We start from the raw sequence: 26,315 nt of genomic DNA on the forward strand, positions 1-26,315 counted from the left end.
CAGCTTGTGAGATCTAGTTCCTGACTAGGGATCAAACCCGGGCCCCCTGCATTAGGAGCACAATCTTAGCCACTAGACCACCAGGGAAGTTTCTATTCTTACTTTAAAAATCAGAGCAGTGAGAATTCCCTGGTAGTCTATTGGTTAGGAGGCTTCTCTCGTGGTTCAGGGGTAAAGAACCTGCCTGCCAATACAGGAGACTTGGGTTTGATCACCTGGTCAGGAAGATCCCCTGGAGAAGGAAATGGCAACCTACTCCAGTATTCTTGCCTGGGAAATCCAATGGACAGAGGAGCCTGGCGGGCTATAGTCCATGGGGTCACAAAGAGTTGGACATAATTGAGCGATGAAAACAACTAGTGGTTAAGACTCTGAACTCTCAGTGCCAAGGGCATGTGTTCAACCCCTCGCTGGAGAACTAGTCAGTTCAGTTCAGTTCAGTTCAGTCGCTCAGTCGTGTCTGACTCTTTGCGACCCCATGAATCACAGCACGCCAGGCCTCCCTGTCCATCACCAACTCCCGGAGTGCACCCAAACTCATGTCCATCGAGTTGGTGATGCCATCCAGCCATCTCATTCTCTGTCGTCCCCGTCTCCTCCCACCCCCAATCCCTCCCAGCATCAGACTCTTTTCCAGTGAGTCAACTTGTCGCATGAGGTGGCCAAAGTACTGGAGTTTCAGCTTTAGCATCAGTCCTTCCAATGAACACCCAGGATTGATCTCCTTTAGAAGATCCTGCTAAAACAACAGTGGATTTGTGCCCACCCAGAGGCTTGTAAAGTTTGGCGGTGACTTAACAACTATGTGCAGAGCCTTCCAGGTATTTACAGAAACAGCCGGGTAACTGCTCTTCTGTTTGTTTTCTACTTTGTAGGAGAAACTACAAACTACAAACCTATAAAACTAGGCTAGTATCAACAGTTTCTCCCAAAACTTTCAGTCTTGCTGGTTCGGTTTTCTGTGGTGTTGCCCTCACTCTTGACGCCTCTCGAGAACTCCGCAGAGCTCCTCATCTTTGGCCTCCTTCCGAGTGATGGAACTGGGATGCTCAGGGAAGCAGGGTCCCTTCACAACAAGGCTGGAAGACAGTGGTCTCCACTGACTACAGTCGTGGACTTCACTTCTGAGTTCCCCATTTCTGAACAGAGATGAGTTCCAGAGGTGAACAGAGGTACTACCCTTCCATGGTCCCTCCCATCAAGCCTGGCTGTCTGTTGCGAAGCAGGGCTCACCAGTGCTGAGATGGCCACTGTCCCTTTCCTGCCCTCCATGTCCTGGTGCTGACAGTCAGGAAGATTCGCGGCACAGGCTCCACCTCCAACCCCACCTTCTCAGCCGAGTCCTGCTTATTGGCTACCCGTCAAACCAGCGTGTGGACCCCTGGCTGATACTCACCTTGTACATTTCCGGATTCACGGTGAGAGCCCGGCCCTGGGAGGAGCTGCAGTTCTCCAACGGCACCTCAATCATCGGCTGGCTTTCCTCTTTGCACTCGGAGGATGAAGGAGTAAATGAAGAAATGATCTTCCATTCCTTGTAAGCCTGAACAACGAAGACAAATGCAAGACCAGCAGAAAACACTTCCGTAGTATACACCCATCCTCCCTGGGCCTCACGGAGAACTCAGCCCCTTTGCCTGGCATAGGGGCCAGGGCTTCAGCACCATCTGGGAGGACAGGGCTGTTGTATGGCCTCAGTGGGGGTCCAAGCCCAGGTAGCCCAGCCAGGGATCAGGGCAGTTACCGCAAAGACCCCAAGATGCTTGGCCCAGACAGCCAAGAAGCAAATACAAGTGCTCACTTCCGGGAGAAATGTTAGGGCCCGGAGCTTCCTGCTGTTGAAAGTGTGCCCACACACAGAATGGAGAGCGGAAACCGTGTCCTCACCTCTATTCACAATGTGTTTAAGAAATTCCACTTGGGTTCAGTTGTTAAGACACATGTGATGCTTAGCGTGGTACCCTGAGGGTCCATCCACATGGTCACAAATGGCAAGTTATCAACTCTATAGTGACAAGTGGAAACTAAGTTTTTTAAGGTTCATTTTATTTTTTATTTTTCGGCCATGCCCTCAAGGCATGTAGGCTCTTAGTTCCCCTACCAGGAATCGAACCCACACCCCCTTGCATTGGAGGCACAGAGTCTTAATCACTAGTCTGCTAAGGAAGTCCCAGAAACTAAATTTTTGGTGGTCAGTACGCTGTACAGTATGTATTAATAGAAGCAGAAATACAACTTTGTACACAAGCAACTTATAAGTCAATGTCGCCTCAATAAAAAATGTCTAAGAATATAAACAGAAACTAATTTGTGTTAGGCTCTGGGTTTCATAGGACTAAGAATCACAAATAACGAAGATTAATCACAAATAACAAATTAATAAAAATTTAATTACTGCTGGTACATGTGAATAGTTACCAATGTTTAGATGAGTAATAGAATAAAAATTCTAAATATTAGTTCATAAATTATTTTTACATCTCTTCTGTAAAATATATAGTCTTGTCTTTATGTCAGCAAAATTACTAGCTGTGTTATAACTGGGAGCGGGGGTGGGGGGCGAGGGATGGCTTCCCAGGTGGCCATAGCGGTAAAGAACCCACCTGCCAAGGCAGGAGACATCAGAGATACAGGTTTGGTCCCTGGGTTGGGAAGATCCCCTGGAAGAGGGCACGGCAACCCACTACAGCATTCTTGCCTGGAGAAGCCCATGAACCGAGGAGCCTGGCGGGCTACAGTCCATAGGGTCGCAAAGAGTCGGCCACAACTAAAGTGACTTAGCATGCTGTTATAATGGACTTTTCACATAATTATGTTTCAATAAATGTCCAGGATTAAGAGATGTAATTGCATCCAAAGTGTAAATAATTTGAAATAATTTCAATGAAAATTTGAATGATAGGAAATGTAGGAATAAAAAATTAAAAGTATTTCTTTATGATTTAGGAAAAAAAAGACACACGTGACAAGATTCCCTAACCAAGTGATTCAATCAAGGATGGAACGAAGGAATTCCCTGGCAGTTCAGTGGTTAGGACTCTGTGCTTCCACTGCAGGGGGCCCAGGTTCGATCACTGATTGGTGAACTAAGATCCCACATGCCAAAAGGTAGAACAAAAAAAAGGGTGAAGCAAAACTCAGGAGCTGTCAGGTACACTGTGCAAGGTGGACTCTGAAATCAGACTGAACAACTTATATCCCAATTTATCCATTTATTATGCGACCTTGAAAAAAATGGCTCTTTCAGGTTTCATTTTCCTGTTCTGCAAAATGGGGATGACAGAACGACCCACAGTTGTTGGAAAAATAAAAGGAGATAATCAATGTCAAGTGTCTACACAGTGAGTGATAAAGAGTCACATTTTAGCCAAATCAAAGCGACTCGTAGGCTAGAGTCTGCAAATATTTTTGGCTTTGTGTGCTATATGGTTTCTCTTGCAACTGTTCAACTCTGCTGTGCTGTGCTTAGTCCCTCAGTCGTGTTGACTCTTTATGATGCCATGGACTAATGCCCACCAGGCTCCTCTGTCCAAGGGGATTCTCCACGCAAGAATACTTGAGTGGGTTGCCATGCCCTCCTCCAGGGGATCTTCCCAAACTAGGGACTGAAGTCAGGTCTCCCGCATTGCAGGCAGATTCTTTACCATCTGAGCTACCAGGGAAGCCCAAGAATACTGGAGTGGATAGCCCATCTCTTTTCTAAGGGATCTTCCTGACCTAGGAATCGAACCTTGGTCTCCTACACTGCAGGCGGATTCTTTACCAGTTGAGCTTCCAGGGAAGCCCAAAAGCAGCCCTATTCAATAGTAAATGAATAGGCATGGTGTAACACAATAAAATGTTATCTTTTGACACTAAAATTGAATTTAACACAATTTTCCCATACCACGGAATATTACTTTCCTTTTGATTTTTTTCTTAACCATTTAAAAATGTAAAAATCTTTCTTTAGCTCACAGGCAGTGAGCTGGGTTTGGCCCCCAGGCCATGGTTTGCAGATCTGGGGGAGGCAAACATGACTGGATTACTCGCAGTATTTACAGCCGGGAATTCCCATGAAATGTCAGGTTTCCTACTTTACTATATCTTCAGGGAGTCGGTACTCTCAACTCTCCTATCCTTCAGTTTTTTTATAAAATGGTGATACCTGCCACCTATGTATCTTTTCAAGGACAATGGAAAGGTAGAGGCATACAATGCATTACCTCCCTTCAGTTCCTCTGTAATGTAAACTCTATAAATACTAAGTTAAATGCTTTAAACACTGTCTATTACAAAAGAGTGGTTATACTACTAACCAACTAGGGAATTAATCACCACGTTCTGAGAAGAGATGCGAATCATGCAATCATTTAATTAACTGGAAGCTGAAAAACATTCTTCAAGACACATCTGTGAAATCTCTTCATCTTTGTAAAGCTGTCTGCCCAACTTGTTTGCCAGAGAAAGCAGGCCAAGGCCCACGTGCTGACATCTGAGGGGGTCTGGCGGACGGCAGAGGTGCAGGCTGGCTGAACTTGGAAAGGCCAGAGGAGCATCTATACTTCAAAACTGCTCGAAGGAGGGGCAGAAGCTGTTCATACAGCAGACGACTACGCTGCTTCCACGAATAAAACGCATCTCACTCTCAAGACAGAGCCTCCGAGGAAGGAGTGCGTGTGCGGATGGCAGGAATGCAGGCTGGCAGCAATTTTGGCAAAAAAGAAGCAGCAGCTAGAAGCCTCCCAGCTTCTTCTCTGGGGATTAATAATTGTGAAGGAAAAAAGTTTAGAATCCACTAGCAAAGCTTCCTTTGCGGGGCTTGTTCTCTAGGTTGGTTCAGCAACCCTTCGAAGTTGTGGTTTTGAAAGTCCCTCCTGTCTTAGACACACCTGAGTGGGGAGGAAGGGGCTCCCCGCTGGGGCAGAGTGTCAGTGGCAAGCACCCCTCAAAGTCCCCACAGGAGGAGAATTTGGGGGTGGCTGGGAGGATGACTGTCCCTCCCCCAGGTGAGGCAACAATCTTATAAGAAAAGGTCTGGACCTAACCATTCCTCGGTTCCTTCCCCATCTCAGAAGACAGCCTTAATGTCCACGTGGTTGAGCGGGTAACAGTGAATTCTCTGAAGAGAAGAATCACAAGCCAGGGCAACAAGAAGCCCCCTACACACACACACCACACACACACACAGACACACAGACACAGACACACAAAGAGACACACACACGGAGACACAGATTCACACACACACACACACACACACACAGGGTGTCTGCCAGACACACACTTCAGGGATGGAGAGGGGAGTCCTCCCCTGTGTCAAACAACAAATATTCTTTAGCAGCCTTCTTTCTTTGAAAGAAACCCCACGTGAGCAGCCAGATCGTGGACATGTGGGGACTTAAGTGACTTCTGTCTTTCCTCCCATTTGACTGAAGCGCCTCCTCTCATTTGCTGACTGGCACCTTTTGGTCTTGTGGTTATAAATGATAAACTAAAGGTGACCTCTGTGCTAGGAGTGCATGATTCCACTCTCTGGTATTTGGGAAGCAACATACCAGAAATCTTTCTAGAATTCTCATTCGATTGTGGGATGAAGTGGGTGCTACCACAGGACTTAATTTGTGATTGTTTTAATTTCATGCAACTCACTGAGCCACTGGTGGGAGTTTCGGGTTAAGGTATCCAGGCTTTTGCATTCCAGAATCAAGGTGAGAGATACAGAGTGGACCACAAATTATGAGCCATAAGCCCAGACCTCGTGGAGCTTCTTACTAGCACAAGCATACAACTGGCACTTAATAAAGGACAGGAACAACAAAGTCTTACCCCTTCCTCTTTTAGAAGAGCCTCGGTCCAACCATGACCAATGGATGTATTATGAGAGAAAAAAGTTAGTCCTCAGAGATTAAAATTGGTCCTAGGGTTAATGAGAGGGCATCTGATTTTATTAGCAAAGTCAATAGAAAAGGAATGCACTTGAGCTACCGTAATGATATGTTCATTGTGGAAGATTCTAGAAGCTGATTTGCCTTGCATGCGGGGCATTAAAAGGAAAGGAGTACAGTGGAAATATCATGAGATTTGGAACTCAATGCATCTCCGAGCTCTGCCACCTGTATTAGGAATTCAGGCAACTTAACTTCCATGACCCTCGGTCTTACATGTAGAATGAAGGTCATAAAAATGCACACACCCTCAGAGGGTTGGAGGATTAAAGTGAGATAACGCATTCAAAAAGCACTTTATAAACCGTAAAGCATCCATAGTAATATTAGTCATAGTTATCATCAAGGCAAATTTGACATTTAAAAAAAAAAGACGAGGAACAAAACTCAAAGCACCACCTTTAAAGGGTTGTTCTGGGGCAGATTTTAAGGAGTCGAAGCTAATAGTGCTCTTGATTTGAGTATGAAAACAGCCGCTTAAAGCATGCGACATGTGCAATGGGAAATCTGCCACGGGGACCAGGGTGCAGCCGGCTAAGTCCCCACAGGAGACCCAACAGCATGGTCAGCAGCCAGCCTGAGCTCCCACCAGAGATAGTGGTGAAGAGCAAGCAGGGGCTACAAAACTGAGAACCACTGAGTTGGTGGCTCTATCCATAACGTACTAAGCTCGGGAAGAAAAACCATCACGAGGACTCAGGAGCCAAGTCAAAACAACCGGGCTGGCACAGAGGTTACTGGCGGCCAGTCCACAGACTCTTTTACTGCCATCGTGGGCAAGAGCAGCAAGCAGTGGTGGCAAAGCCATGCCAGAAGGGCGCTCAGGCAGGGCGGCTGTCCTTGTCCCCTGCATCACCTGATCCCACGGCAGGAACCGAAGCTCCTGTGTCTTCCCGGAGCTGTCTCTCTATGAATGACCTTGCCCAGTTCTGTCCTCAGAGGGTGGACACTGCTAACCTTGCCTTTAGGCTCTCCTTAGACCTTGCTCCAACTTGAGCATCCTTGGCAGTCAAGGACAACAGTAGCTAGTGGAACACAGAAGCTGGTACTTGGGTACCAGGCATTCGGAAAAGAGGAATCCAAGAGAGCAGGGAAGGGCAGGGCACGGGGAGAGCCAGCCCAGGACACACTATGAACCAATCCACAGCCATCGTCAAAACGCACATCCAAACACAGAAAACCTCACACCACATGGATGATGCTCCAAAACGGAAACGGTCACCTGTGACAAACTCTTCTCAGCTCCAAATGCTTTTTCCTGGAGTGGAAGTGGAGCTCAGACATACACATGCTGTGTGAAAAAAGAATTTAGTATGACATACCTCAGAGTCAGTAAAAAAGTTGTAAAGGAGGACATCATCGAATTCTAAGCCTTTGGCTTCGTAAACTGTTAACACAAGTGCTAATCCCAGCTCTTCTGGAATTTTCTCCTTTGCCATCTCATTAGCTACAAGGATTACCTTGGGGGGGAAAAAAAAAGGATTGGAGAGAAAAAACTTCAAATTGTACAAACAGAAATCTAATGAAGCTGAGTCTATTCTTCTGGGAGGCAGGTAATGTCTCCAAAGAAGAGTGGCTGGCGTGGACTAGGTCAGCCAGGCTGGTGGGAATATTAATAATAGTCACTCACTCATCTTTGAAACCTCTTCATTCTAGGACAGGAGCTATTGAATTCTACCTCGTGGAAGAATTCAGCTTCTCAAACTTTTTTTCAATTGCAAACTGCCTTTTGTTTTAAAACACACAATCTTAAGAAACTCACCTGGTGGGCTCCAAATTCAATGGGCTGGGTTTTTCTTTTGTTGCCTCGGAGCAATATTGCCAGGTCACTCACACTACAGGACTCCAGCACAATTGGCCGGGGACCATCAAAAAGACCAGAATCCCTTGGAAGGCGGTCAAAAGACTCCGGGAAATAGAACTGAAGTAAATCTACCACTCCAGATGCCAGATTGAGGATTCCTGGGATAAGACAAGGGAAAAAAAAAGTCAGATGTTATACAACACGCCAACATGGCTGGACGTTTTGTTTTTTAAATTTTTTTGGTCACACTGAGCAGGTTGTGGGATCTCAGTTCCCTGACCAGGGGTTGAACCCAGGCCCTTGGCAGTTAAAGCCCAGAATCCTAACCAGTAGGCCACCAGCGAACTCCTGTGTATTCTGTTTTCTTGTTTTAGTTTGCTTTTTCCCCCTAAGAAGTGGTATTGGTCCTGAGAGTACATCTAACTGCAGACAATTTTCAGGTCCAGTTAGATTTTATCACTTTGGTTCTGGGCTGTATTACTCTGGGTACAGTAGAAAAGGCAGGGATGTGTTTACTGTCCTAAGAAGGTTTTGTGGAATCTCCTTCCTGGACTACATTCATGTTAGAGAAAATGACCTCATGAAGAAGAGTCAAGGCAGAAATGTAATCTAAACACTTAAAGCAGTTAGAATGCTAACACAAAGGGTTAATATACAGTGCAAAAAACCAAGAATTATCACGTCCTCTGTCACTGGCACTTTGAGCACTGGAGACCAGGTTACATGGTAAGAGCTGGATTTTTTTTTTTGGCTGCGCTGGGTCTTCATGGCTGTGCACGGGCTTTCTCCTGTTGCAGGAGGGGGGCTATTCTCCAGTTGCCATGGGTGGGCTTCTCTTGTGGAACACATGCTCTAAGCGAGCAAGCTTCAGTGGCTGTGGCGCATGGGCTTAGTTGGCCCACGGCATGTGGAATCTTCCCAGACTAGGGATCGAACCCGCGTCTCCTGCATTGGCAGACAGATTCTTAACCACTGTACCCCCAGGGAAGTCCTAAGAGCTGGATGTTAGCAGGGACAGCAACCTCGGCTTGCATCACCCTTTTCCACTATGTCTATACCCAGGGGAGAGAGCACTATACTAAGAAAAATCATCAGAGCTAGATAAAGGATTTTCCAAAGAGCTTTCTCACTGGGTCCCATTTCTAAGCGCTGAGGTAACAATGACAGTGAGGCTGACTATACAACAGGTTCCTTCATAACAATTATCCTGTCTAACCCTCACAGCAGCCTGGTAAGACAGACCAGACAACCCTACTTTTATAACCAGGGACTCCGAGGTCCAAGAGCTTCAAGAGTCATGAGCTCGACTGAATCATCCCAGGTCTCCTACTGTTCTTAGGGGCTCTGTACTCTTTTCCAGACACCAGATGGAATTCTATGAAATGGGCATATGTGTCCCCAATATTATTACCAAATAGTGAAGGGAAATTTTACTATTCAATGCTACTATTATTAAAAGCGCATATTCTTTATATGCAATATAAAGAAATCAAGAATACAAGTGGAAACTGTTGAATCTAAGCACATCAGCTACCACAGTGGTTCAGAGATGTACATTAATGAGAGGATCAGAAAAAGGCATGGAAGTGTTCACTGCAGTGAAAAACTGGAATCCACTGAAATACCTTTCTAGGGAACTAGATGAACATTTTTTTAGAGGAAACTTTTTTATATAAACATAAAGAATGGGCTTCCCACGTGGCTCAGTGGTAAAGAATCCACCTGCCAATGCAGGAGATGCAGGAGACTCAGGTTCAATCCCTGGATTGGGAAGATCCCTGGAAAAGGAAATGGCAAGCCACTCCAGTATTCTTGCCAGGATAACCTCATGGACAGAGCAACCTGGTGGCCTACAGTCCATGGGGTCACAAAAGAGAGACAACCTAGCAACTAAACAAAAAATCAAAGAATAGATGATGATTCAACCATAAAAAGCAGTGAAGTACTGAAACATGCTACAATATGGAAGAACCTTGAAAACACTATGCTAAATGAAAGACGTCAGACACAAAAGGTCACATGTTGTGTGATTCCACTGAGGGAAATGTCCAGAACAGGCAAACCTGCAGACACAGAAAGTAGACTGGGAATTCACAGGGGCGGCGGGGGCCAGGGATTGCGGGGGCGGGGGTCAGGGGGATGAGGAGCAACTGCTAGTGTTCATGGGGTTTTTTTGGGGGGTGATTAAAATGTTCTGGAATTAGTGGTAATAACTGCACAACCTTATGAATATATTTAAAAAATGACTAAATTGCACATTTTAAACAGGTGAATGTTATGCTATGTAAACAAGGACCTCAATTTTAAAAAAGAATAAAAGATGGGGAGAAATATTCACTAAACATAGATTCACTACATAATCAATAAATGTATGTGATAAATGCATATACGTATATGGGAAAAAGATCAGAAGGAAATGAAACAAAACCTGAGCAGTGAGCAGCTTTACAGGTGGCTTGAAAATTTTTTTTAATGCTTTATGTGTTTTCTAAAGTCTCTCAATTCTAATACATATTTTTGGGGCTTTTTCTGGTTCTATACACAGAAACATTTACACACAGTCTTCCCTCCAACCTGACAGGAGGTGGAAGATGGGGCTTAAGCAGTGATCATCTGGGTGGGCTGCTGAGTATATTTTAAAAAAAAGCACTGTTCACAGGAACAGTTCCCTCTGTCTGTGGAAAAACTTTAGCCAAAGAAAAAGTTTAGTCAGAGAAGTGAGAAAATGTAGCAGCAAAGAAAAGCAATCCAACAAGACTAAATAATAAACGTTTAGTCATTAAGCAAAGTCAAGGACCTTTAGTTCCTCCTCAAGGATCAGAGATATTCTGAACCATATCCTCTGAGCAGTCTAAGAGACAATAAAACCCCCACCAGCTGGAAGCCATTAACTACATGATGAAAAGACTATAACCATGACATGCTGCCACAATTCTGAGAACTGGCCTCAAGCAAATGGGAACAAACTGACCCTGGAACTGAAGAATGACTGCACTTAAAACAATCAGAATGACACTGATCAGACCACCACACGACCAATTTCAAGATAATGGTGAGAGCTGACTATACTGTTTTTGCACGTGCCCCCTTCCCCCGTCTATAAAAGCTCTTGTCCACTGATGGGGCAGTGGGGTGGCGGGGGACAGGAGGGTCGACCTTTGAACCGTCTGCCTGTCTCAGAAATAAAGGAAACTTTCCTTTCCACCAACCCTGCTTCTTTATTAGCTTTTGAGCAGTGAGCATCTGGACTTACTTGCCATGTTTGGGCACACAATGGGAGGCCGCACTCTCGCGATATCTGGCTCCCGTGGTTTTCTGGAGTGCAGCCGCTGCCATGACACCGTGTGGGGAAGGCTTTGAGGAACCTGCTGCTCGTGGCTTGCTGGCCCTGAGAAGGGGGCTTGGGGAGACATCCTAGCAGCTGCTGAAACCATTTGTTTTGAGGATCCTCCCTGTTTCTCCCCTGCTCGGCACTGGCTGCCAACATACTTTCCCTTGGAGGAGTGGAAACGTGAATCTGGACGAGCTGAGGCGCTCCAGGAGCCAGTAAGTCCATTGGTGTGGACCCGGCTAACTTCTCTTTTGAGCATGAAGCGCTATTTGGGCATTTAGTCAGTTAGTTCTGCTGTCTGTCTGCCATTGAGGGCTGTTTGGAAGTGAGAGTGTCATTTGGGCATTTTTGCCACTTGGTTCTGACGTGTGTCAAGCGTTGAGGACTGTGAGCACGAGGTGCTTCTTGGGGCGTTTTCGCCAATTGGTTCTGACCTGTGTCTAACATTGAGGACCCTTTGTGAGCACTGAGTGCCATTTGGGCATTTTGTCATTTGCTTCTGATATGTGTCAACCACTGAGGACCATTCATGTTGGGGAGGTGTTTGTTTGGGACTCCATATGGGTCATCTTCTCAGTGGATCTGTGACTGTGCTGTTTTCTGATGTGTGAGTTTATATATATATATATTCCATTTGTGTGATTGATATTCTTGCTGCCTTTTGTAAAATAGGAAATTCAGATTCAATTTATTAAGAAAAATTTAACTATGAACTTATAAGAAAAAAAGAAAGATAATTTGTTTTAAAACACTGTGGGGCCAATGGCATTCTTCAGACTCCAGAGAAAACTGGTTAAGATGAAACTCTTTTGAAACTCTAAAACTGCTTCTATTTGCAATATGCAGTTAGATAAAGGTGGCTTGATAAAATGCTGTTTTCAGAATTCTGACCCCAAGAGAATAAAAATATACCTAGAAGAAAGCTTGAAGTTACCTCTTATCAAGTCCCTGAAATAAAAGCACAGCTCTTTCCCTGCGATTTCAGCCCAGATTAATTAGTAGAACTTCAAAAGATATTTGGGTTCATTAAACACTTATCCTAAGCCACAGTAAAGAGAAACTGTGCTGTGAGAAAAATGTATGCTTTTAGAGATTATGGAATATGTTAAGTTTGCAAATCAGAAAATGCTGATATAACGAACATTTCATTTACTTGTTTCTTGGTTTTGCTATCATCTTTTAAAAGTTAAAAACTCTAATATGTAAAAATGATAAGGGAAGCACTTCAGGATGTAAAGCAAGTAGGAGATGTGTTGTCAATAAGGTACAAAAAATGAAAATATTTTTGCTGAAGGATAAAAGAAGAATACTTTTGTCTGGAACGTGGAAAATAAAATGTGGAACAGTCATAAACTAGGTACTAACAGCACTGAGAAATGCATGACCTGCAGCTCCATGGTATTAACATGCAGAAATCCCAAAGCATTGTTACAAGCAAAAGAAACAAAGCTGTAGAAAGGTATGTCTGATGTGAGTCCATTAAACAAAATTTTCAAACGTGTAAAATAATACTCTATGTTGTCCACGGTCACGGAGGACACAGACTGTGAATCGGGGAGCAGTCTAAAAACCACACAGGAAGTATTCTGTGCCTCAGTTACCTCCTCTGTAAAATGGGAGAGATGCCTTCTTTATAAGGTTGTTGTGAGGATTAAAAACAGATACCCATGGGGAGTTTCCTGGTGGTCGAGTGGTTAGGATTCTGGACTTACATCACCATGGCCCAGGCTCAATCCCTTGTCAGAGAACTGAGATTCCACAAGCCACATAGCACAGCAAAAGAAAAAAAAAAAAAGCAGATACTCTGTGCCAACTGCTTGGCATCATGCCTGGCACAGGGAATAGGAACATGTGAAGCACACATTAAAATCACCTGAGTTTGCATTATCTCCCACCACCCTACTTTTCTTTCTTCTTCTGAAAGAAAAGCTGCTTTCTTTCAGGATTAATGACTTATAATTGGTGTATCATTTTACATTACAGAAGCATGTGCTTCCAAAGTGCTTTAACAAAAATTCTCAAGCAGTTGTTTACATGTTCCCCTGAAATGTTTCCATGTCATGGCCAACACCTTAAGCTGTTATTACTTAGAGGTTTATTTCCATTCAGCCACAGCTTAAATCATCAACCTAAGAATGAGTAGTGGCATCTACTTAATTTATGGTTACTAAAGGGGGAAAGCAGGGAAAATAAATTAGGAGTTTGGGATCGACATGTACACACTATTATACATACAATAGATAACCAACAAGGGCATGCTGTATAGACACAGGGAACTCTGCTCAATATCTTATAATAATCTGTAAGGGAAAAGAATCTTTTTGAAAAAGTTTATATAACTGAATCACTTTGCTAGATACCTGAAACTAACAGAACACTGTATATCAACTACAATTCAATTAAAAAAAAGAAAAAAAGGGGGATTCCCTGGCAGTCCAGTGGTTAGGACTCCTTGCTCTCAGGGTGGAAGGCTCAGATTCAATTTCTGGTCTGGGAACTAAGATCCCACAAGCCACCCCACCCCAAAAAAGAGAGAGATGGAGAAAAAAAAATGAGCAGTGGCAAAAATCCTAGTATCCCTTGTTCATGAGGGTAGTTACTAACAAACGCCAAAATACTGCACTTGGCTCAGCTACAAGAACCCAACAAAACCAAGTCACAGCTTTAAAACCAGCCCAAGGTCAGTGCCAAGCACCTCCCCCGTAAGGCAAGCCCAAGGCCTGGACGTACCGGAGTGGGACCTGTAGTTCTGGTACAGCTGGTGGATCTTCTTGGGCTTGCGCACTGCGCACTGCTTGTCCACAGCGTTCCTACTGGCGTAGTGGAACAGGGAGCGCAGATCACTGAAGCGGAAGGCCACGCCCTTCATGATGCTCTGGGCCGTGTCCCCCGTGAGGAACATGGCATTGGGGTCGTTGATGCATTTCATCAGCAGCGCCAGCTCGGCTTGGGTGAAGTCCTGGATCTCATCACCATAGAGCTCGTGGATGGACCATGGGAGCACCTTGAGCTTCGACAGCCTCCGGGATAGGTTATACAGAACATCCTCATCGTCAAAGTACCCTTTCTGAGACCTAATCTGCTGATACAGGCAGAAGAGGCCATAGATCTCGCTCCGGTCTTCCTTGAAATTGGGGCACCGCTTCCGCCCTAATTGCTTATATGCTTCTTCCGTGAGTCTCCCCTGGGGGCAGCTGAGGGCCTCAAAAGACCCCTTCAGAAAAGATTTTATTTCTTTCCAAATCAGGGCAGGGTTGTAGGAGGTTTTCCCTTTGATCATTTTGGGCCATATCTCATTGACAAACACCTCAAATGTGACATACACCCGGGGGTCGCTGTCGCTGGGGCGCGTTTCCACAGTTTTTTCCTCCTCCCCGCCGTAGTCCCCATCAGCCTCAGCCTCCTCCTCGTCCTCCTGCCAGTTGCTGATGGTCAACTCTTCCTGCGTGGACCACCCTACGATGGATCTTTTCAAGCTGCCATCCTCGTTTCTCAGAAAAAACGGTTTGGGCAAAGAAGCATCGAGCAGGAGGAGCAGCTGCTTGGAGGTGACAAACAGAGGAAAGTTCTCATCCCTGAGGTCCTGGAGCTTGTGGACATTGGGTTCCAGCGGTTTGTAGTGACTGGTGGCCTTGGTAGACTTGGAAAGCTCCACGAAATTCCTCTGCACCTCCTGGCACAGGACGTGGTTCTTGGTCACGAAGATCTGATGTAAGTGCTCCAACTGGGAGGGCTCTTGGGGGGCGAGTTCTTCCTCCTCTTGGCCGGGCCCTCCTGGCTCCCCACTGGCTCCCTCTGCACATGCTGCACTCTCCTGCTTCTCCTCTAGGCAGCCCACTGTTCCCACCTCCATGGATCCTTCCTCCTCCTCCTCCTCCTCCTCTTCTTCCTCCCCACCCAGACCCTCCTTTCTGGGTTCCAGTTCCAGCCTTCGCTTCAGCCAGATCTGCTTTGCCAGCAGCGGGCTCCCCGCCTGCTCGGCTTTCTCCCAGTAGCCGTGGAATTTCTTCCACAGCCTGTACAGGCAGCAGGTGGTCTTGCCCGTGCCGCTGCGCCCAATGAGGATAATGGGTTCGAGCGGCCTGGGGTTGAGGCTGATCACCGCGTACTCGAGCTCGCCCACCCGGAACGGGTACTCCACCGTGGCCGTGGTGTCATTGAGGATGTTGGAGGCCATGTTGGTGCTGAAGCTGTGGAACTTCATGATGTTATATTCCGTCTCCACCGCGCTGGCTGGGGGGAAGTACTCGGGCTCGGCGCGGGCCCCGCCCTTCTCAACCTCCGTGACCTCCACATAGCAGCGGGGGATCCGCTTTTGGAGTTTCATATTGGCGGACACCTGGCCCTTGTTGATGCCCTTCAGCTTCTTGCGCAGGATGCAGGACAAGCCCCGGTTGTAGGCGCTGCAGATGGCCTGGATGGAGTGGGACAGTTTGTTGTGATCTAAGACGATGTCCCAGATCCGTATGATTTCCGTGTAGACCCGCCCAGACTTCTCGGTGGGGTGCACACTGCGCTCCGCCACCATGATCTTCTCAGGGTTCTCGCTGCACCGCGGGGAGAAGTCAATCGCCAGCTCCCACAGCATCCGGGCCGCCTTGTCCAGCTTGGCCTCGAAGAGCTGGATGCTTCCTTTCAGGTTCCTCAGCCGCTTCCGCAGGCCCGGGGTCCACTCACCATTGCCCAGCTTCTGGATGGCGAGGATGATTTTCTTCTTCATGACCTTGGTCATGACCTTGCTGGACAGCTTCTTCAGCATTTCTGAAGTGCACTCGATCTCCCACGTCATGTTCTCGAAGTCCAGGAGGCAGACGTCCATCTCTGGCACGCTCCAGTCGTCCTGGCTGTCACTGCCCTCTGTCCCCCCGTTACCCTCGGGAAGGAGCCGCGGGGCTGAGAGGCCCGCCTGCACGAGTCCCTCCGCAGCCTCCAGGGCCCCGGGGTTGTTCCCACTGCAGTCAGAGCCTCCCGCCCCTGGGGCGCCCTGCAGCTCTTCTTTCTCTCCATCGGTGCCAGCTCCTGTCTCCAGGGTCTCGGGGCCCTGGGGACAGTCCTCTGGGAGGGATGAATCCAATTCCAGTTGCTGAATCAAAGCTGTGATGTCCTGCACGAGGCAGTCTCTCCGAGAGCAGGGCCTGGCAGCCCCAGGATCCGGCCTCGTGGCCTGGGCATCGGGAAGGGTCTCCCAGCTGTCAGGGACCCTGGCTTCTTTGGGTGGGGCTCGCACAGCGCCCAGCAGCAGCTTGGAGGAGCCCTTGACCTGAGCAGTGTGAGCAGGGGCCACCGGGCGTGGGGGCTTCCCCAGGTGGGCGGCAGTGTCCTGCCGGCCCCGGCGCCTGCTCTCCATCAGGGCTTTGTTCCAGGCCAAGAGCAGTGGGTCGTTCTTCTTCACGCGGTGCCGTGCATCTTTGCCTTCCTTGTTCTTCAGGTTGAGGTTGATGTCAAACTTCGCCAGCAGACCTAGCAGCTTTCCCGTGCGTTTGAGCATACCTTTCTGGAAGAGGATATGCATCAACGTGTTCCCGCTGCCGTCCTGCATGTTGGGATTGAGGTAGGAAAACTCCTCTGGCTTGGACCAGAACAGATCCAGCAGGTGGTTGAGGAAGTTAAAACCGATGTCAGCTGAAAGACACAAAAACCCTGTGAGTGCTAGACAGCTATTCTGGGGAGCAGAGATGCCAGCGGGGAAGGGTCTAAGAACACAGAACTTCCCCAAGCATTTCATAACCCAGTGGTTCTCAGCTGGGGGCAGTTTGCTCCCCAACTGACATGTGGCTATGTCTGGAGACACTTTTGATTGTCACAGTTTAGGAGGTGCTTCTGGCATCTAGTGGGTGGACATCCCACAAATGCATGGCACAGCCCCAAAACAATGAATTATCCTGCCCAACTGTCGGTAGTGCCAAGGCAGAAAAACCCATCTTAATATTTCAATAAGATCCTTTATGTCAGGACCCTGGAAATGATGTAAATAAATGAAAAGTACGTGTAGCTATGGATGGCCAACTTTGGAACATAAAAATCTTCTTCATCAGCCCACGCTGACCATTCACAGTGATGGTCACTCCTTCCCATTGAGCTGTGGGTGAGGGGCCAAGAGATAGGGGCTTGGCAAGAAATAGGCCTTTTCCAGATTGTTGGCTTTCCCAGTAGGAAAGACCAAAGACCACAGCATCCTTTCTAATATCCAGTTTCGTTCTCAAGAAAATGACTGCTGACAGAATGAAGCCTACCTTTGATATCTAGGAAGATGTGGAGCGCAGCATGCAAGGGAGTGTCACCCTCCGTGAGAGAAATACTTCGGGGGTCTGCACCCTTGGTCAACAGGAGGAAGGCCAGGTCGAAGTCCTCGTGCTTCATGCACACAGCAAGCGGCGTCTCCTGGCTGCTCTGGAGACCCTCCAGCAAGGCTGGGGGAGGCAGAGAGGACAGAGTGAGCCACATCCCAGGGATGGGACCATTTCTATCCTTTAGCCTAAAGCAAGGAGGGGTGCTGACCCTACTTCCAAGGCCCTCCTGCTAGCTCCCTTTCTGGGAGGCAAGGGCTTCCCAGTGCCCTTGGGGGGAAAGCTTGCCCCCTCCAGGCATCCTGTCCCTGGGCCTTGCCTCCTTTCCCATCTCTCCGGCTCCCTCTCCCGCGCTGCAGCAGGACCGTCGTTAGCACTGCCTTGGAGAAGGGACGGTGTGAGCGACCGAACGCCCAGTGTCTGTCCAACCCTCTCCGTGACACACACTCGGTGACCAGGACGTGAGCAAGCTTCCCATGTCCTCTGCTTCTGTGAAGCTTCTCCCCGAGAATGCCCGTCAGCCCTCATTTATCATGTTCCCTGACATGTCCCCACGCGCACATCACCTTCTTTTTAGCTCAGTCCGCGTTTCCCCTCTGCACTGCAGGCTCCCCGACCTCCACCCTCTTTGGACCTGCAGCCCTCCTGCACTGCTGCTCGCTGGCAGCCAGGAGTTCACTCTCCATCCTTGGGCCCTGGCACCTGACCCCAGGGAGGCCTTCAATAAGTGCTTGCTTCATCAGGAACAGAACAGGAATTCCACAACTGCCATGGTTTTGGGGCAAAGGTAGCAAGATTCCATGTGAGGAATGAGTTTGAAGACATTAATAGGCAACCGTCCATCTATCTCCTGAAATCCAGGGGTAAGGCCAACACCGGAGAGCTTTGTAAGGCTCTCTGAGAGCTGGGACCAGTGTGGCATCACTTCCTCTGAAGGTGATTTCCCTTAAACTGCAAGGCGGGTGGAAAACCATGCAGCCAAGGCACTCTGCCCAGATCCTGCATCCATGAACACACTGAATATTCAAAACAGCCCTGATAAAGGGGGACTATTGTCACTCCCGTTTTATAAATGAGGAGATGGAGACCAGTTCGTAGTGCCCTTAGGAAGGGGTTTTGGAGGGGTGGAGGTGTAGGGAGAGGAGGCTGGTGTTTCCAGATTAGCTTTAAATAAAACTGGATCCAGCAAGCTGTCTGCACGCTCCAGACACACATTCAGCCAAGTGTGACTGTGCTGATGAAAGCGGCAGATGTTTCCACCCACCCATTATCTGGCCGTTTCCTTAAAAACAAGCATCACAAATCCAATCATGGATCAGAAAAGAACACCGCTGAGTTTGACAAGGACCCACACAGCGTATCAAGTGCAAGAAATGGTCCAGCCGAAGGTCAGGAGGAAACGACCACTGCGGCTTCACCAGGGCTGATGCCCCTCCACAATCCTGATGTTTCTCACACAAAACACAAAGGGAAGGGAAGAATTCACAAAAGTGCCTTGACCTGATCACTGCTTCCAGTGAGAAGATATGGAGGAGAAAGATAATGAGGTGGAAGGAGAATCCAAGGGACTTCCCTGGTGGTCCAGTAGTTAAGACTCCATGCGCCCAACGCAGGGGGTGTGCGTTCGATCCCTGGTCAGGGGATGCCCCACAACAAAGCCAAAAAATAAATACATTTTTTAAAAATTAAAAAGGAGTCTCTGAAGTCAAGTGAAAGCGCCATAACCTGCGGCACCTGGACTCCCTGGGCATGACCCCGGTGCTGACTCAGCATCTGGGACTCACCTCCATGGTCTATCAAGCGGTCCAGAAGTAGGGTCCTCCGCTGGTCCCAGGCCCTGAGGTGGGGGAGGATGGCACAGAGGTCGAGGGTCGAGAGGTTGCAGTCTTTGATGAGACAGTCCCCGAGCGGCGGCTGCCCGTTCACCTTTCGGGTCAGCAGCAAAAGCACTTCGGGCCATTTCTGTTTTTCCAGTAAAAACTTGAGGAAGGTGTTGGCACAGTTGCGGTCAATGTCATAGACCAGATCAGGAGGGATTTCTTTCAAAAACAAGAACACACCACACTCCAAGAAAGGTTCCTGTGGTTTCTGTCCCCAGTCACAACCCTAAACAGAGGGACATCACTGCCCCAAGTTACAGGAAACCATAAACAAGTACTTAGTTATTTCGGCATGCTACTCAATCACAGGCGAACCTCAGTGACAGCACTCGCGAGTGAGCTTCTGGAGAAGGTTGGAAATACCCAAGGAGTGTACAGTCTTAGCCAACAGAAAAGAGAAACATCTGTGGGATGTTAAAAAGGATAGGGACTTCCCTGGTGGTCCAGTGGTTGAGAATCCACCTGCCAAAGCAGGAGACATGGGTTCGATCCCTGGTTCAGGAAGATCCCACATGCCATGGGGCAACTAAGCCCATCCGCTACAACTACTGAGCCCTTGCACCAAGAGTCTATGTTCCATAAGAGAAGCCTCCACAAGAAAAAGGCTGTGCACCCCAACTAGAAAGTAGCCTCCGCTTGCCCCAACTAGAAAAAGCCTGAGTGTAGCAAAGAAAATTCAGCACAAACAAATAAATGTTTAATTATTTAAACACTAGTTTAAATAAAGCTTACAAAAAATGAAGAAATAAAAAATGTAAATGGTTCATATATGCAAATTCCAGGAGGATGCATGAAACAAACAAGAGGCTGCCCTAGGGATGAGATTTAAAGATGGAAGTTCAAGGGGTGGATGATCCACTTTTCACTGGAGAATGTTCTGTGTCGTTTGAATGTTCTCCATGTAGATCACAACATTTATTTTTTAATCAGTTCTTAAACAGATAGTAGAAAAGAGTCTTAAGGTGCACAGAGCATCTTTGAACACAATTGAAGGTTGTCAGAAACCTTACCTTGCAAAGAAGAAAGGAGGCGCAAGAACCTCTGAACCACTTCTTGCTTCAGAAAGTTTTTCTGCAGCAAGTGACTTCCTGAGTTCATGTATGTCACCAGCTGCTCGCAGACTTTCTGGAAAATGTCCCCCACGTTAGCTGGTCCCTCACCAATGCTCAGTTCTGCAAAACACCCCCAGATGCTTCTTGTGACTGCAGAGATCACACAGGCATAGACTGCAAAGACGATCGCAGCTCTCCACCCCTCCATGTAGCCAGGCGACTGCAGAGCACCTGTTCCCCCTTTCACCTCTCTAGCCTAGCTTCATGACCTGCTATGACAAGGAGAAGGTAGTGATTGTGCCAGTTTTGTGCCAGTTCTGAGCCTGAGCCTCAAGAAACCTTGTTTAGTTCTATTCAGGTCCAGGCTAGATAAGAAACATCATAAAACAAAGATGAATCAATCCAGTATTCCAAACTGAGGCCCCACAGATAGGAAAGAGCCCAGTCAAGATCAGCAAGAGGCAGACACTTGAAGAAGTTCTGGTACAGCTATGAGAACAGCACAGCCTCAGTGGCTGAGCTGCAGGATAATAAACTGAATAAGTGCTTGTTGGTTTAAATCCCTAAGTTTGAGGGCTGTTTGTTAAGTAGCAATGGATAACTGATGCAAGAGTTCAAGGATATAACAGCAGGAGGGTAGCTTACTGTAGCAGCAACATCCAACTACACACCAGCCACCCACACATCTAATTGGCAAATGGAAAAAGCCAATAGTAAGGAGCCAGCTCTAGCCAAGAGGGAAGACATGATCCCCTCGGTTCAATTTACTGAGAAAGTAGTTATGATTAGAAATCATCCAATAAAGGAAGGCTGAAAAGGGGTAAATGCTTTATTTGGTATCAGATTATACACTCAAAAAGCTCTTCTGGTTAACATGGAATCTTACTAAACAGATCAGCTGGATGTGGGTTTTTCACACCTGGCTTAAGTACTATCATATGGTGAAGAGGTGAATGCATGTTCAATGTCATGTTCTAACAGAAGCAGGGACCCTTTAAAGGAGATGGAAAAATAAAAGCATCCCATCAGCAGTCAGGTCTCCCACAGCAGACCCCAAGGCAAAGATTTGTGTGCAAGTAGTTCAAGAAAGAAAAGAACAGTGAGGGTGGGGGGAGCAGGTGAGGGCTGGGGAGGAAGCAGGCAGGCTGTCAGCTCCACGGTCCCCTGGGGGATCTGGAGTGAATCACTCAGAGCTGTGCTGTCCAAGGCAAGGGGAATGGGCTTTCAGATTCTCACCTCTGTCTGCCACTGTCCACAGCCTGCCTTGAGTGAGACAGTGAAAGTCGCTCAGTTGTGTCCGACTCTTTGTGACCCCATGGACTATACAGTCCATGGAATTCTCCAGGCCAGAATACTGGAGTGCCTTTCCCTTCTCCAGGGGATCTTCCCAACCCAGAGATTGAACCCAGGTCTCCCGCATTGCAGGCGGATTCTTTACCAATTGAGCCACAAGGGAAGCCCAAGAATACTGGAGCGGGTAGCCTATCCCTTCTCCAGCGGATCTTCCCGACCCAAGAATCGAATCGGGGTCTCCTGCATTGCAGGTGGATTCTTTGCCAACTGAGCTACCAGGGAAGTCCTGCTGCTGCTGCTGCTGCTTTAGTTGTGTCCGACTCTGTGTGACCCCATAGGTGGAAGCCCACCAGGCTCCCTCTTCCCTGGGATTCTCCAGGCAAGAACACTGGAGTGGGTTGCCATTTCCTTCTCCAATGTGTGAAAGTGAAAAGTGAAACTGAAATCACTCAGTCGTGTCCGACCCTTAGCGACCCCACGGACTGCAGCCTACCAGGCTCCTCCATCCATGGCATTTTCTAGGCAAGAGTACTGGAGTGGCTTGCCATTGCCTTCTCCGAGGGAAGCCCTCAGTTCAGTTCAGTTCAGTTCAGTCGCTCAGTCGTGTCTGACTCTCCGCGACCCCATGAATCACAGCACGCCAGGCCTCCCTGTCCATCACCAACTCCCGGAGTACACTCAAACGCATGTCCACAGAGTCGGTGATGCCATCCAGCCATCTCATTCTTGGTCGTCCCCTTCTCCTCCCGCCCCCAACCTTTCCTAGCATCAGAGTCTTTTCCAGTGAGTCAACTTGTCACATAGAGGCTATAAATTCCCATGCACTTCTGGTTTGAAGGAGCCTGAGCAAAGCAGGCTCCATAAGCCCATAGGCTATTCTCTTTGAGAACAAGCCTTAGGTGTGGGCTCTGCAAAGTGAAGGCACGTCAGGGAGCACACAGCAGTGGGAAGGGACCCAGGGGACCCAAGCAGAGCTCCGACTTCACCTGCTGTGCCTTCTGATACACACCTGGATCGCCTTTCAAAAGACTGGGTCAGAGAGCCAGAAACACACACACACCCACCAACTTCCCAGGCAAACCTCCACTGCCTTCTAATCAAGAGACTTTCCCATGCCAGACAGAAGCAAGACCACTCAAGCACTAACCTCTAGAGAAAAGGAAGTGGAAACCCGTGGCACAGGAAGACCCACATCACCTAAGCAAGCAGCCCACACTGAGGCAGAGAACATGAACTGTGCGGTTCAACAGTGACTGAACAATACCCCTGGGCCTGGCATCCCACCTTCATGCTAGAATGCCTCTGAAGACACAGAAAACAGTGATAATGCACAACACAGGGAACGGAACCCTTGGTAAAGGAGGAACTTCCTTCTCCACCAAGCAGTGGAGACCTGGCCACTTGTCCCCTGCCTCCTGCCTCACGGCATCGTTCTTCCACCAGGGCAGTGGGTTTAGTATAAAAGTCATTTGAAACTGAACAGAAAGATTACCAAGCTTGACAGCAGAGACAGTGAGATGCAGTTGTATAATAATGCGTGGCTGTGTGGTTCAGAATAATTAAGGTGGTTATAGACCAGAGAAAGGTACAGAAATCAGGCAAGAAACTAGAGTGATGTCAACAACACAGAAAAGCATGAAAGGAAATGTGCTGACACACTGACAGTGGTAGCTGTGAGTTGGCATCCTGGGTAGGTACACGTGATTTATTACTCTGAACTTGTCTGCTTTTTCCTAAATTTTCTATAAGCTTAAGAGAGAGAAGAAACTTTGGGTTATAAGGTTGTTCATACATTATAATCACAGGTTTTTTAAAAAGATGACTATGTAAGTAATGAACAACCAAAAGACTAGATAAAAATATGCCAAAGTGTAATTACAATAAAGTTTTGTTTTTATTTTTATTTATTTAAAAAGTTTATTTTTTTCTTTTTTGGCTGCTTCCCAAGACATGTGGGATCTTAGTTCCCTGACTAAGGATTGAACCTGTGCCCCCTGCAGTGTAAGTGTGGAATCCTAACCACTGGCTGACCAGGAAAGTCCCTTTGTTTTGATATAAAATGATATTCTTACAAATTTTCTACAATGATCGTATTTAATAGATATATACAAGCAGATTCAAAATTAAAAGAGATCTTTTAAAGCTGCAGTAGTGCTCAGCTGTAATAGTTCTTGTGTGTGTTAGTTGCTCAGGTGTGTCTGACTCTTTGTGACCACTGTAGACTGTAGCCCATTAGGCTCCTCTGTCCATGGGATTTTCCAGGGAAGAAAGCTGGAGTGGGTGCCACTTCCTCCTCCAGAGGACCTTCCCGACCCAGGGATCAAACCCACATCTCCTAAGTCTCCTGCATTACAGGCAGATTCTTCTTGTTAAAAAACAGAAATATATCATTTCAAAAGATTTTGCTTTTGTATGAAATCTTCCTTTCAAGGTAAAAAAGATGAAACTGACAAGCTTTATTACAAACACTTTATCAAGTGAAATTTATGCAGCCATCCCATTTTTATAAAAGTAAATTAAAATATATAACTGTAAATGCATGGAATAAGAGTCAATGACTAAATCAAAACTATATTAATGTTTCCAAGCAGGTGGGTTTATGAAGAATATTTTTTTTAAAAAGAATCTATTGATTTTATAATAAGGAAAAAGTATCATCAGTATTGCATGTCTTCATTTACTGAAAAAGAGGGCACTTTGTGGTGCTAAGGGACTCGAGGATGACACGCCAGGGCCTCTGAGTCAGAGGCTCCATCTATGGGAGAAACAGACACACAGAGAGAAGGTCACAGCCCTCTTAGTCCTGGGCAAGAGGCACCTTCACGGAGCAGAAAGCAGCTGGTGCCGAGGGGAGGACCAGACAGAAAGGCTTCCGATGCCTGGATTCATTCTCTGAAAAGCCACGCACCAGCGAATCAAAGGAAAAATCACCACCGACCAAGAACAATAACCAAAGAGGTGCCAATCTCCTCTTGGTCCTGAGGGCGGTCCAGCTGCTGGAGAAGGTGGACGTGCTGCCCTCTAGTGGTTGTCATGAGAGGCCGGGAAAGACAGGTAACCCTGACCTCTCAGGTTCAGCCCGCTCCCAGCCTCCCTGCTGCCCTGTGAGCCCTGCCTTCCCCTGGCAGCTAGCGAGAAAGGGCCTGCCCCGAATCTGCTGAAGTAATATCTGCATTTAAAAGGCTCCCAAAGGATTCACGTGCACGTTAATGCAAGCTCTTATTTAGAGAGCAGCAGAAATCTTCACTGAGTATTTCTCAGGCTTTCTCACCTACATGCAAAAGCCACCCAAAGATAACCATCTCCATTTTCATCAGAATGGGGCACAGGAGCCGCCATCTTTTATCCTAGCCTATATCCTAGCTTGTTCATCTGGGCACACAAGCTAGTGTCCTAATGATGCTTTACTCAGGACCACAGATGTGAAAAACGAAACCCATCAAGTGGTCTTCCTTGGTGGTGTAGTGGACAAGAATCTGCCTGCCAATGCGGCAGACATGGGTTCAATCTCTGGTCCAGAAAGATTCCACATTCCTCAGAGCAACTAAAGCCCCTGTACACAACTACTGAGTCCGTGCTCTAGAGCCTGCAAGCCCGTAGGTCTCACCTACTGAAGCCCGTTCATCTACAGCCTGTGCTCTGCAACAAGAGAAGTCGCCACAATGAGAAGTGCGCAATGGGCTTGTGGACAGCAATGAAGCCCCAGCTTCATTTAAAAATAAATAAATTGTTGCTGTTGTTTAGTTGCAAAGTCGTGTCTGACTCATTTGTGACCCCATGGACTGTAGCCCACCAGGTTCCTCTGTCCATGGGATTTCCCAAGCAAGAATACTGGAGTGGGTTACCATTTCCTTCTCCAGGCGATCTTGCCAACCCAGACATCAAACCCACATCTCCTGCATTTGGCAAGTGGGTTCTTTACCACTGAACCACAGGGGAAGCCCTACAAATAAATAAATGAATTTTTTAAAAAGCCCATCAACTCAGGTCAGGAACAAGGGTACCAACCCCCTAGGTAGCATCTCTTCCTAAAAATAATGCTTCCATTGTGCCCACTAATGTGTGAATGGGGAGAGATTAAAATCCATATAATCTTCATTTTCATGAAGATACACCTGCATTCCCATGGCCCCAGGCCCTCCTTCTGCCCTTCCTTCCCACTGTCTTTCTCAACTACTGTTAGGAGCCCTAACATCTGAGTAGCCAGGATAGGCCTGAGACCTTGCTTAGGCCTAAGTTTTGATTTCCTGGAGAGAGGTGGAGGCTAAGTCCACAGAAACTCCTCCCTAAGATCCCACCGGCGCCAAAAATTAAGAAACTCCTCCCTAGAAAAGTCCCCCCGGCGCCAAAAGTCGAGCCAATCAGAGTAAAAAGGGAAATCCCCCAGAAAAACCCCGCGCGCGCGTATAAACTGGCCAATGAGCTTCCGTGCATGCATGAACTGGCCAATGAGCTTCTGCCAGCTTGATCTTTTGAACAGAAATAGGTGCTTATGTAACCTGAGATTATAAAAACCGCTGTGACCTGGGCTCGGGGCTCTTGTCCCACTCCACTGCGCTGGAGGAGGCATGAGCCCTAGCTTGAGCTAGAAATAAACCCCATTCCTGCTTTTGCATTGCTGCGAGTGTCTTATCCTACCAGTATGGGGGGGACCGGACTCAGGGCATAACACTACTACTCTACACAGAAAGCCATTCTGGGTTAAAGTGTAAAATGATACTGTCCAATACAGAGGCCCAGT

At 47.4% G+C, this 26,315-nt stretch overlaps 1 protein-coding gene across 3 annotated transcripts in view; it reads right to left on the minus strand.

Annotated features, from left to right (window-relative positions):
• The window catches only part of TRANK1 (tetratricopeptide repeat and ankyrin repeat containing 1), a 99,334-nt gene that overhangs the window by 23,789 nt on the left and 49,230 nt on the right, over positions 1-26,315 (minus strand). For 2 of the 3 annotated variants that reach the window (XM_055414664.2, XM_088831786.1), the window contains 7 exons: positions 20,240-20,401; positions 19,134-19,388; positions 17,296-17,472; positions 13,793-16,684; positions 7,690-7,889; positions 7,250-7,387; positions 1,397-1,543 (listed from right to left, as the gene is read on the minus strand). In XM_055414664.2, coding sequence (XP_055270639.2) covers positions 1,397-1,543; positions 7,250-7,387; positions 7,690-7,889; positions 13,793-16,684; positions 17,296-17,472; positions 19,134-19,388; positions 20,240-20,401 — 3,971 coding nt within the window. The remainder of the gene's footprint in view (positions 1-1,396; positions 1,544-7,249; positions 7,388-7,689; positions 7,890-13,792; positions 16,685-17,295; positions 17,473-19,133; positions 19,389-20,239; positions 20,402-26,315) is intronic. The other variant, XM_088831787.1, reaches the window with a different exon arrangement.

The sequence above is a fragment of the Moschus berezovskii genome, chromosome 24 (genome assembly GCF_049115385.1).
Source record: "Moschus berezovskii isolate FMDL1 chromosome 24, NW_MosBer_1.0, whole genome shotgun sequence".
Taxonomy (NCBI): Eukaryota; Metazoa; Chordata; class Mammalia; order Artiodactyla; family Moschidae; genus Moschus; species Moschus berezovskii.